General features: G+C 42.5%; 1 protein-coding gene across 1 annotated transcript in view; it reads right to left on the bottom strand.

Moving 5' to 3' along the window:
• Nucleotides 1-1918: 1918 nt before the first annotated feature.
• Nucleotides 1919-13235, bottom strand: part of SPOCK1 (SPARC (osteonectin), cwcv and kazal like domains proteoglycan 1) — a 318418-nt gene continuing 307101 nt past the window's right edge. Inside the window, exons 9-11 of the mRNA XM_075164638.1 lie at nucleotides 12876-12938; nucleotides 7579-7716; nucleotides 1919-6565 (exon numbers count right to left, since the gene is read on the bottom strand). Coding sequence (XP_075020739.1) covers nucleotides 6375-6565; nucleotides 7579-7716; nucleotides 12876-12938 — 392 coding nt within the window. The 3' untranslated portion in view covers nucleotides 1919-6374. The remainder of the gene's footprint in view (nucleotides 6566-7578; nucleotides 7717-12875; nucleotides 12939-13235) is intronic.

Genomic DNA, 13235 nt, shown 5'->3' with positions numbered 1-13235 from the left:
GATCTGGTAACTTTGTCATGTGTGCCCCTTTCCACGCAGAGGTATCACCCCAGTGCGGTACTGCCCGGTCTGGCAGATTTTACTGAGGATGCAAAGTACAATGTTTGGGTGAGGATGGACTCCACTGTCCTCCAGGTAAGAGCCATCCCTGCTGATCATTTTACCTTAAGCCCAAACTGACCTTTTGCCATTGCTGGAGCAATGTTTCAGCCGCAACATTTCTTCGATATCAGTAGGGAAGCAAAGGCTGATCCCCTGGCAGGGAGTTCATGACAATTACTCCAAGGTCCTCGTCCAAAATGGACAGTATCACGGAAAAGCTAAATGTAACGCAGCTTATCAAGACATGACAGGTGGGACATAATAATCTACTACGAGTATTTTAATCTATGAAACCAAAGTACCAATTCACAGCAGTTAGCCCAGTACAAGTTGTTACAGAAGAGATTAGCAAAGTGTGGGTGATGAAACACCAGCTCAACCTTGTAGGAGGCATGGAAGGAATTCCCAGAAGTGGGTATTCCAAAACCAGGAGAGTCCAAAGACAGCAGTGACCGGAGCAGGAAGGTGGTAACGGGAGGGACCTGCCAGTTTTCTGCGTTGCAGCTCCCCGGAGCTGCGGCCGGCCGGGCTGACTGGGGGCTCAGTCCCCGTGCACGCCCTGAGCTCTCCCTCGCTCCCCCAAAATACTCTGGCACTTTTTGGCCTTGACCAACATTTCTCAGGGCAGGTGATCATATACATAAATACTGTGTGTGTATACATATACAGACACGTTATGATCATATATATACACACACACATTTATATATAGAAAAGGGGGGGGCTGTGCGTGCATAGCTATCTGTGTGTAATACAAATCGAAGCTTGCAAGACACCTGCAATTTTGAATCTAGAAGGGATATAGAAAAGAAGAAAACTCCAATCATCAAGCCCTCCTGACAACTAAAATCTCATCTGCACCTCACACTCTCTTGAGCTTCGGATCAGGCCTGCTTGCCTTCCAGCCCTCGGTGCCGCAGTAGCTGACATCTGCTGAGCTGAATCACTGCAACACGGCAGACCAAGCGCTTCAGAGAGTCTCAGAGTGGTTCTGGAAAGGGAAAACCCACTTGTTCTCGGAGTCAGGTAAGGCAACGTACTGCAAGTAATGTGTGGTACCCACGGTAAAAATGAACTACTGAATGCAGCCAGTGTAACAGAAACGTAAGGCAGGTTCTGCCCCGTGTTGACACAACTCGGCCAATGCTGTGCGGACAGACACGTTATAAATGTATTACCTGGTACGATCATAATGGCACAAACGTTTCAAAATAGGTTTCATGCTTTCATGCGGTACTTCAATATTGCACATAAAAGGAAAGGTGATGAAATAACATTTTTAGTTCTGTAATTAGCACTGTAATAATGTTGGCTGTTTAAATTAGTTAATAATATTAAAGAGGAGGTCTAATTTAAGAATGGAGACACAAAACCAGATATTTCCAGTGAGGATGGCTTCCCCCCAGTTGTGTTCAATATAATTTTGTCTTCGTTTATACTGTAGATGATGGCCACTGTAGAATGTGGCTGTGTTTATAGAATTGCCCTGGATACCTTCAGAAGAGGAAATAAAAATGAAAGCTTCCCTCCCCCCGCCCCTGCTAGTTCCGTAAAAATCAATTTTAATGTAACTTGAAAAGTTCTGATGTTGGTATAGTTACTACTTTCAGTTTGGTTTCATCTCTGCTTTTAAAATATAGCTTTCTAGAGACCTTACATTAACTTCACAGATTACAGCTGACATTGAACAGAGGTATAAGGTATAAACCAAACATAAAAGACCATCCATTTCCATACATGATTAAATGCTGACTCAAGGTACCGCAGTATTTTTGATCCCCAAAGTTTAATAAAATTCAGGACAGGCAATAAGGAGTCGCAGACAAATTAAAATTTATTGAGACAGACAAAAATGCAACTATTTCAGACTACAGTTAAGCATTTACAGTTAACCAAAGATAGCAAAATGCTCACATTCCACTTAACTCCTTATGGAAAAAGCATTCAGAATGTACTATGCGATTCTACTTGCTATGATAGTCTACATCCATCTACAGTAGGGACATCAAACTGAAACACGTAATATTTGGATCTCTTCTTACAGATCTACACATTTAACAGTAACGGACATCAACAGCATTGAGAAAAGTATAAAAAGACCAAAACCCACCTACTGTAGAAAGGGCTTTTTGATGTATAGTAACTGTACAAAGCAGTCTATGTGTTAAAGGAACTTGGATGGCATACAGAAGGGACTGCAATAAAAGCCAACAAATGTAGAAGCTAAGCTTGAGCGATCTGGTGGTCTGTATCAAGTGGTGACCTTAGAGCTATGTCATTTGCTGCTTGAGGGGAAAATGCTACAAAACTTCTAATATCAAAATATTCCCATGCCAGAAATGTACACTGAGACTAACGGACTAGGCTGGAGAGGCAAAGAGAAGCATTCACTAACAAACAGTGTTGTTTTAAATATAAACTTTACATTTTCAATATAAACTGTAGAATAAATATTAAATAAACACTTCAAATGGGTTAAAATAATAGTACAGAATAGCTTAAAAAAAGGCAAAGAAAAGGAAAAGGATTCTTTGTGTTCACAGCAAAGGCCAGTAATGACCCAAAAAAAATCCAACTGTGCTGACATCTGAACTCAGGGAGATTTTGATTTAACCACAGTAGTTAAAAGGACACCTTGAAACATAAAGCAATACCTAACAGTATTTCATAGTCTCTAATACGAAAAGAAAATGAGATTAAAAATTGGTTTGTGTCTCTAAAAGAATGGGACAATTCTGATTCCATTTTTCACAATGAGGAGATGTTTGGAAGGTATATGATTTGATGCAGATGGGAAGTCCTGCTTTGCAAAGGAAAAAAAAAAAAGAAAAAGGAAAAAAGAAAGGAATTAAATTAAGCTGGAAGCAAATTAAATCCTTTACAAAGCATGAAGAATGGAAGGGGCTTGATCCGGAAGAGCACTGGTGCTTGGTAGAATTGATGGTTTCTTTTAAAGAAATGAAACATTTTCTTAATGCATCTTCCCAAATTGGACACACGCACACGCACACGCACACATACATGTGTACAACTGCAGCTATACAGACACACGTATACACACACACGTAGAGATAGAGGCTGCCGATGCCCCCACCACTGGAGGATGCCAGTGGATCGCAACAGGGCTTTGCTGAACAGCTTTGCAGTATTTGGGAACTTGCCCTTGAAGCACCCCATAGCCCGAGCCGCCCTTCCAGGCACGCCAGCCCGCCTCCCTGTTCCGGGCGAGGCGGTGACCCGGGGCTCGACACGGCGCTCTTTAAACGCTCCTGTAGGCGTACCCAAGGGAACAGTCAATAAAACGGCATTTTTCCAATGCTGGCCCTGATTCAGGAGAACATGTGAACAAGTGAAGCAGGTGACTGAACGATCGCCTGGCTAGGGGCATCTTCCTGACCCCCGGCCAGCGGGCCTAACACGGGGGGTGTGGGGTGTGTTTCTGTGTGAAGGGAAGCGTGGTGCCCGCGGTCAGCCGAAGCAGCCACGGCAGCTGCCCTCTGGCCTGGCTGTGCTGGGCACACAGCCGTTTGACTGGGACCACCGCATGTTTGAGCTGGTGAGTCTGACAGACAGTAATTGTTTTACAGTTAAAAAGATCTAAACCCTGCCAGCTCTGATTTGGAATAGTTGCATGTGAGAGATTACAGCTAGGAGAGGATCAATGGTGTTGAGAAATGGGTGGTGGTGGCGTGTCTGCTCGTGTAAACTGAAGGATGTCCTCATTCACTTTTAAAGGATTATTTAACAGCTTTTATTTAACCATCTCGCACGGTCGCACGGGATGGAAGGGCTGCAACTTGGACCCTGGAGCTGCCTGCAAGGGCTCGGTTAGCCAGGCTTCACCCTGCTGAGGTGCTGGGCAGGGGAAGGGACTTACTATGTGGCCTTTGAAGTAATGCATCCTTCCAGGATCAGCCATTGCAAAGGGACACGGGACTGCAGAAAAAACCCAGTTGTGTGTGGAGAATGAGTCCAGTCAGGAGGATAAGTATAACTCTACTGATTGTGGACCTCAATTTTCTGTCAGAGTGAAATGGCAACGCTGTGCCTTAGGCAGGTCCTGCCCAGGACAGCAGAGCTAGACCCAGAGCGTATGGGTTTAATTGATAAAATACCAGAAGGAAACCAGCCACGATGTTTGAGAAGCAAGCTACTGGTGGTGTTCAATTGCTTCTCACAAAATCACACTATTTAGGGAAACAGAAATGCTGGTTTTAGCTGTTCCTCTTGCAAGTCAGCATCATTTTCTGTGAAAGGCAAGTGGAAAAAACGTGTGTGTGTGTGCGCGCTGTGCAGCTCATGGACAATGATTTTAAAATAAATTTTCAAAAGCTATAGGAAAACCTACAGGGATTTGAGGCAGGGCGGATTGCAGGCCTTTTGCAAATGACTGTGATGGCAGATTTTTGGGAGGATGTGGGGGCGTGAAACAACACACAACAAATTCCTCATGATTTTATACATCCTTCTGCATTAATAACAATTATGCAGGCTTGCTCTTTGTTCTCAGGTCATTGATCTAGATAAATAGGAAACAAAAGAGGAGAAAACAACTGAGCCCCTGCAACACATAGTGTCTGAAGGGAGTTCCTCCTCTGTATTGCTCTTCGGATCGTGTCCGGAGGCAGAGGCCCTACACGGCGGGGGAGAGGGGCTGCCAGGCTCTGCAGTGGGCATTGACTTTGGAGAGGGCTGAGGACCACAGTCCTTGGGCCAGTGTCCCTAAAAAATTGACTTCTGCCAATCAGCATGGTATTTTCCTGCTTTCGAGTGAATATGTAACCAGCCATGTTTTTGACTCCATACTGTGTCCGCCTCTATATCCAACACTAACTCAGAGGGAAAAAAAATTTGCTCTAATTAGTTTTCTGTGCAATAAGCACATTTTTCATACTGCAAAATAACTCACAGGCAAATCACTGCTAAAATACTTGCATCTGCATCCTAACGCAAGAGTGGGGTTAAGGTACCTCTTACTGTTCCTGAAAACAGCAAAAATAATAAAAGGTCACCCCAGTACATTACTGCATCAGCGAACTGCAATGGGAAAGGACACAGCACATCATTTAATGTCAGTATGCTGTGATACAATTGAAGAGCTATGAATATATGGGAGATGCTGAGGGAATCACAGATTGTATTTTAATACTATTCTCTTTCACCTGTGTGTATGATGAGCGTGCAGCTTGTCACACTGTGCAAAGGGGTTATGCTTTTGAAACGTGACCACCTGAAGTTGCTTTTTTTAAACAGGCCAAATAAGTATTAACTATTTAAATGAAAGAAACGACATCACTTTTGATGGTTAGTGTCTTTGACAGCGTTACAACTTTGGAATGAGGGATTGCTAAGAGTAAACGAAGAACGGGCAGATCCCTAGCGTGCGAGCAGGAAGCAGAGGCTGCCTGCGCGATGTTAGTGCACCTCTGAGTGCCAACAAGTTCAGACAGGAGCTGAGGAACAGCTACGGAGGTGGTTATGATGCTACAAATTCACAGAACACTCTTTCCTTAAACACTCTGAAAGGCAGATGGACTCTGTTCCCTGCTGTGGGGCTCGGTCCGTGATAGCTGCAGGCTCTCAGCATCTCTTAAGATCGAGGCCGTGTTCCTTAACCAAACAACAGTGCCAGTGAGCTGAGCTACGCCCTGGTGGGAGCTTTGCCATCCGTGTGGGCTGGGCTGAGCCTGCTGGACTCACTCTCAGAGAATGTAAGGAGGAGAAAATCCCGCCAGTGGTTTCCTTCTGGATTAAGCCCCTGGTGATGGGCAGCCAGAAGTAGCTATCTGAAGAGACTTACTCTTTACTGGAGTGTAACAAATATGGACTAGAAAATGAGGCACCTACTTTCCCTTCTTCATGAAAGAAAAATAACTGTTTCTGATATGGTCCAGGTAACAATATGACACAAATTCTCTAACATGAGAAGGGCTTCTAAGCCTTGTATTGGTTTGTTAAGCCCCTTCTGCAATTCTTCTTTCACAGGATGTATTTCATAAGATGTGCAAGTGAGGATTAAGACATGAAATGTTTTTGAAACAAAACTCATTGCCCCTGTGGATAGAACAAAAATCCCCCAAACCAACTGAACGAAAGCTGTATTCCAAACAGTCCTTGCTGGGGAAAAAAGTTGTCTTCCAAATTAAATAGACTATACAAAATTAAACTCAGTAAAGAGGGAATATTTGTGCCAGGTACTCTCAGATACAATTGCAGAGATATGATGTGACTTGCAATATTGTGCAAAACGTGAGTCCTCATTATGATGGGCACTACCATATATAACCAATTTCATCATCCTTATCATCATCTTCATCGTCGTCATCTTCATTAGCTGCTCTTACATGAATCTTCAGTTTCCCTTCTTTGTCTTTTTTTGCTGCTTCAGGTTCCTCTTCCAAATCATCCAACAATACAACAGATCCACCACTGCCAAAATCCCCTGAGGTTTCTTGCTCTTCTTCTGAAACGGGTGAGCAGGAAAGGTCATTCCCTGACATGACACCAGATCCCTTGTTCATCACTATCCGTGTCATTCAAGCCACTGTCATTTGCCATGTTATTTTTTAAATTAACTGGTTTAGCTATTCATGAAACAACCTCTAAATTTCAATTTTCATCCTGAACTGGGATAAATATATATCAATTTACTCTGAAAAATTTACTTGCATAAAAAACTATGCATCGCCCTCCTCCGAGAGACTCGACTGGAGAGTCTCAGTTCACATGCATGCAGGCCAGAAAATCATTACTCGTTTGTAAGTACTTTCATCCCATCACAACTCTGTAAACCAGGCTAAAAATATTCCACAAATTGATTTTATTTGAGTGCACAAACCACGCTCTGCAAATGTAGCTATTGAGCCTAACATCTGTGATGTGATTCTGGGCATCTCAGACCTTCTAGCTCTCCGTTTTTTCCGCTCCTTCTCAAAGAAGAAAGCTGCACCCAGCACTCTGAAGGAATATGGCTGAAATCTTGCTTGCCTAGGTATAACAGCTAATTGGTGATTTCACATATCTACATAATACTGTCCTGTCAGCCATTTTATTGGGCTCGGTTGTTAATTTATAAATAAATTTTACACATTTAGGCCTTCCTTTGTCTGGAAAGACATTATTCATGAGGTCCCAGTAAATGTGTGTTCCAGAGTATACGGAACAATGTATTTAATAACCGTGCATAGAAATCCTGTAGCCTTAATTTTAGTATCAATTACTACATTTTCCAAGCTGGTAGCAAAAATATCTTCTTATTGCTTGTTAACTTCTGCTGCACCCCCCCGAGTCCAAAGGACCAATACGTATATAAGGGTCCCATTTGTAGTCTGAATAGGAAAATACAGGCGCACTTTGAACACTGGCAGTCATGTTTCCCTGTTGTCACTTTTGTTACCGTACTCCATCGTACAGCAATGGCAGGGCTTACAAGAGTGTTAATTCCTCGCTGTCTGAGGAAAGCACGTCATTACTCACCACAACTAACCGTCCCTTGCTTTCTCGAGCCGGCTATCTCATTCCCGTACTTATCAACACACCAGCACTGCCCTGTGCTGCCATGGCACTGAGTGGCTTTGTAATAACCTTCTTCATTGCACCGTGGGATGAAAGCACCTGAATAAAATACAAGGTATAATCAGTAATGCAAGCTCTGTAGGAGCAAGGAGGTATACAGAGTATTATGAACTTGTCGCTTATTTACATGAAGACCTTTACAACGGTGGCAAGAAAATACATGTGATTATCCGGTGCCTAAAAGAGAAATCATATATATATATGATCATATATCATCAGAAATTATGTATGATATTAACTATTTTCAGCCACCCTGGTCACTGCACAGCACATAAATGTTGGTGCATATAGAGCACATGGAGGGCAATGGCATACGGTACCAGGGATAGGTCCAGCCTGTCCCTGAATGATTAATATTCCCACAGTGCCCCTTTCAGATTTAATTCCTGGTTTTAAACTTTTCTTCCCAACTGGATTATTACCCCAACTTCATTAATTCTGCGTTTCCTTTCCATTTGCACTCCTTCAGCGTTTATCACCTAAGTCTTTCCACAACACTGTAATTATCCCTGGAAGGTACCTGCCATCTGCTTGCTATTCATACTAATCTCAAGCACAACTTCTGACTTACTGGGAGTCCCCATGTAAAAAAGGAGAAGTAATTCATAAGCTTTACAGGGAGGGACAGCAGGACTTGAAGTCCAAGATTTGTCTCACAATAAAACCAATATAGTTCACCCTTGTAGAGTGTGGTTCATTCTGGCTTCTGCAGACAAGGAAGCTCTCAGGAGAAACCCGTTTTATTGTTCCCACCATTTTCAGCAGATACAGCAAATGTACTTCAATATGAAAAGCCCTCTTGTCCTTGGAGAAGAGTTAGCTTTATTCCCAGCGGAGGTCAGTACAGTCACTTCCCCTTCTTTGCAAATTGCTTCAATTTAAAACATGGCAGAAACCCACCCTTGCTCCCAAATTTCTTGTCTCAAATGATTTTTGAGAAAGTATTTTTCTCCTTTGTCAAAGATACCAGTGATTTACTGGTCACGCAGTTAAGTTTTTTAACTAGTCCCATGTGTATAGCATCTCTTCAGACAGTTCATGTGTCAAAGGGGCTATTTCCACTACATTTCTCACAGAAAAAATGAATGAGAAGGTGCTGTCCAAATGTCATGAAATTTCCTATATAAAAGACATAAAAGTGGAAGTCAGTCACTCTCATACACACACACACTCTCTCGCATCTATATAAAGTGAACCCTTGAATTTCCAAACTCATCGCACTGCAGATCTTGTCTAATGTTTGAGTGCCGCTAAAGAAGGTCTGGAAGATGAGAAACCTTTAAACATCTGCAGAAATCTTTATATATTGGATCAGTTTTGGAGACCACTTCACATCCATTAGTGAGAGTATTTTAAATAACTTCAAAGCATGATCTTATAGCAGGCTTGCTTATAGGTACCACCATTATGTTCATCTACAAATGTAAGCACGCTGATGACTACCAAAGACTCATTTTCACTATGTATTAAAAAAAAAAAAGATTCCAATAACCATGTATATGTATTCGCCTTTGCAGGTTTTCGTAAGTTAATGCTCACTGTTCAATCCTTTATTTCAATATTGATTAAGTTGTTTTTCATATTTATGCTCATGTCCTCTCTCTGTTAACACCCCAGGTGTTTATCAGACTAGACACAACCTTGAGAAAAGTGCTCAGGTGCTGATTTTGAGCTGGTGTGAATCAGCATAGCTGTACTCGTGCCACTAGGGCTCCCCTGTTATATCAGGTGAGCATCTGGCTCAGGGGAGAATCGAAGGGGGAACCTCAGTGGCATTACGGGGTGAGCAGAGAACGGCCTCTGCATTTTAAACTGTCTCATGCTTTCTCTTTTCCTTGGGCAATGCAAGCTTTCCCTTCTTTGAAACAGGCCTTTTTGCACAGTTGCACTGTGTTTCTTGTAAGGTATTAAAAAGTTCCACAGTGCCTGTAAAAGCCATAGATTTAAAAATAAATTATGGCCCAGCTCACTGCCAACATAACTGTGTGTGGAAAGGATTCACGCTTTGGGTCACAGCGAAGAGTAGAAGGTACTTTTCCTTCTGCATGGGAAATTTGTGCCAATTTGTATGTAACACTGGAGCTTTAAATACTTAGCTACGCATCCTAATGTCACAGTATTTGCCAACCATCAGAGGGAAGATTACAGCATGTCCTCTCCAGCGTGTCAGGTGCAGGTGATAATCTGGTGAGGACAGAGAGTCACTGGGAGCAAGTGTTGTACAGCGTGATGATTCCTCCTGTAAATCCTACACAAATCAGTCCCTGTGTTCATTAGAAACAAGCCTGGCTGCTAGCTCTGCTATTCAGACAGCCCATTTAATGGGAACATTTCACCCCATAATTTGGTTTGGCGTCAGAGAACATCCGCAGGGTTTGGGAGGAGAAAGGAGTTCACGGTTCCTCTCCGGAGGTTCTTGCACAGACGGTGCAAGCGCGGGGAGGACCGCTGGTGGACCAGCTTTACTATCAAGCACTACAAAATGTTAGTCACTCCCCGCTGAACTGCCTCAGGCTAGTGAATCCTGCTTCCCCATCTCTCTTTGTCCCATGGAGTATTTAATTATTCTGTGCAACTTGAACAGCACTGCTGCATCTATATCCTCTTTATGGATCCAGACAATATATCGCTTTTTTTTTTTTTTTGGCATCATTTCCTTATCTATATAATACTCCCCTTCCTTGGACGACATGGGGAGAATAATTATATGCTAAAGATAGTGAAGCATACAGGTAAAAGCCTGACAGAATTAAGTGCTAGCCAGCACACAGCTCCCTGTATTAGCTATTATGTTAGCTGAATTCACAGGGCTGATACAGAAAGAAACTCCTGACGGGAGCAGAAATTTATTACCTTAGTGATGTGGGAGAAGCATTATCAGGCTGCACAGTTGTATGCTCTAAAAGTACACTCTCTGCAGTTAATTGTACTCTAGATAAATCTGGTAGGAAAAGATGAATAGTGCTGTTTACTTTTTAATTCAGTCCCCTGGGATGCTAGACTCTATTTGAAAGCCTCGAAATTCAACATATCTAATGGCAATGGCTTTGAAGTACTTTGTTGTGACTGTCATGTGTTTTGAAAAATATATAGAGAACAAAATATCAGAAGTAATCATTTTTTTATCAATGGATACAAGGTAAGAGAAATCTTCTTCATGCGTACTGTCCAGACTGTAAATGCTGTGCTCTATACGTCAGGGACAGAGAAGGAAAGAGAAGAATTAAAGTTTCTCTGAAAATATTAATCTCTCTTTTCAATCTTTACTGTTGCTACAAGCATGTTTTTTGTCACGTGTATGTTTTGCTTTCCATTTGCATGATTTTTCAGTCAGTGAAGAGAAAAGACAATGTTTTCTGTTGTATAAATAGCTATGAGATCAGATTAAAATCTCACCGACAGGTGCCATTACGCAGGCAGACTTTCAAGGTAGGTGAAGCAAAGAGTTCCTCTCTATATTATAATTTTCTAGCTTGTGGAACAACCTATGCCTGACACTTCTTGATTTGTTGAGCTTAGCCACTTTCATCCTTCATTTTTTTAAACACAGTTGACTAGAAGTTATTTGTGGTAAGGGACGATTCTTACTGCTTTTACTTTGTCATTTTACTCCTGCTATTGTGATCAGATCCCAGTACAACTGCCTGCATGTTCTACTACCTGCCATGTAGCCATCATTTTTCCCCACACACCAGAACAAACCACTTGTGTTTCAACCTAGATGACATTTATTGCACCTAGCAAATAACAGCAAAGCATAAAATAAATATGGGATAGCCAAAGCTATCTATTAGGAACTGGGCTTCTTATTCTTTTAGGTGGCTTTGAAAATCATGGCTCCCATGAGACAGAGAAGACCGTGACTTCCTCTGCCACAACATGCATTCAAACACAAACACAAAATACTTACTGAATGGAGCACACATGCAACCGAGCAATCAATCCTCCCTTCGCTCCCACAGCTATGAACAGCAGGAGCTGTAACTCTGAAACATCTTAATCTTTACGTGAACTTGCTATGAAAGGATGATGGAACTAAACCATAGTCCCTGTGGCCTTTGGGAATGTTTATCCTGACTTTAAACCAAAGAATCCAGGTTGGGATTGTTTCTAAGGTACCTGAACCTTGAGTCCAAAGAGCAGTGGCTCTGGGAATGGCAGGGTTTAGCAAAGACGAGCTTTGCAGAAGTATCTAGAAACATCAGACTACAATCTGAGAGCAACCTGGGAAGCAGACCGCAATCCGAGAAGCATTTCAGCAGAGCTGACATGCGTGCACTGTGCTGCAGCTAGTGATGCTGTGAGAACCTGACACGGGTTCTCGATGATGGGCCTGACGGTCTGAGGTAAGCCAGACTCGCCAAGGGTGGAATGCAGTGCTTCCCGTCAACAGAGGCTGTAATCCGTACGGATACGCCGCACGAGATTCGGATCTAGGTACACGAACGTGCTAGGACAGAAGTTTCAATAAGATACCACCACATAAACGCTAGGCTACACAACACTGTGATTTTAGGGTACGGAATTAGTTACCTTAAATTTACTCAGTTCAACAACCTGATTTTTTAGCAATTAAATGCGAAAATGCCATACGGGGATTTATTTCACCTAATTTTAGATATCCATCAGAGCAGTGTAAGTTATGCATCAATTCAGGCTCCCAATAGTCAATAGAGAGAGGGGTAGGCATTATCACATCTTGAGATGAGACAATACGAATTCCTGGTTTCACATACGTGGAATATACTGAAGTATTTTTAAGGGTGATTAGTCAAAAATGAACCCCAAGGAAAACATGCATTGCACCATAACTGGAAGAGGACATGAACCCATTGGCTATGCACTCCAGTGGCACCTTCAGTCACCCTCCAGAAATGGAGGCTGGAGTCTCACGCAGCCTCTGTACTTATCCTGACCTCCGAGGTGATGAAGGCGGTGTTAAGCTCTGCGCAGACAAGGCTCTGCATTTCTGGAGAGCTGCCCATCAGTTCTGAACCCGTGGCCACGCCGACGCCTGTTCTGTGTGTCGCTGTCTCATTATTTGTTTCATTTCAGAGTGTCAGGCCTACGCTCCGTGGTGCATATTCCGGACTCAAAACATTAGTCTCTAATTGAAAAACCATTACTGCATATAAAGTTACAATAATCACAGAAGCTTTAATTAGTTGAGTAAATGAATAGCAAGTAATCGAACTTACCCAACAGACTCTTGCCTCTACTTAGCTTTTGAATTCTATTCATCTCATTCTGGCAAGGAAGACCTAAAATATAATGTGTGAGAATCAGTTTCCAGATGGTACGGGACAGACTCCGTAATGACTGGCTTCGCTGCTGACATGAAATGTGGACTACTGTTCACCTGGGAACGAAAGAAGCCCATATGCTGGTACGGTACTGCAAAACAAATTTATGTCATTAGCTCCACTAATTAAAAAAAAAAATTGCAACACACTGTAGTTGAGAATAGTGTTTGGGGGCCATTTTCATTGTTAAACTGTTTTTCCTCTCTTTTCACCAAACTGACATAATGCCAGCTCTCTAACTTATGATTTGCTAAT

This window comes from Calonectris borealis, chromosome 15 (genome assembly GCF_964195595.1).
Source record: "Calonectris borealis chromosome 15, bCalBor7.hap1.2, whole genome shotgun sequence".
In the NCBI taxonomy this organism is placed as follows: domain Eukaryota; kingdom Metazoa; phylum Chordata; class Aves; order Procellariiformes; family Procellariidae; genus Calonectris; species Calonectris borealis.
This window is presented reverse-complemented; position numbering and strand designations above follow the sequence as displayed.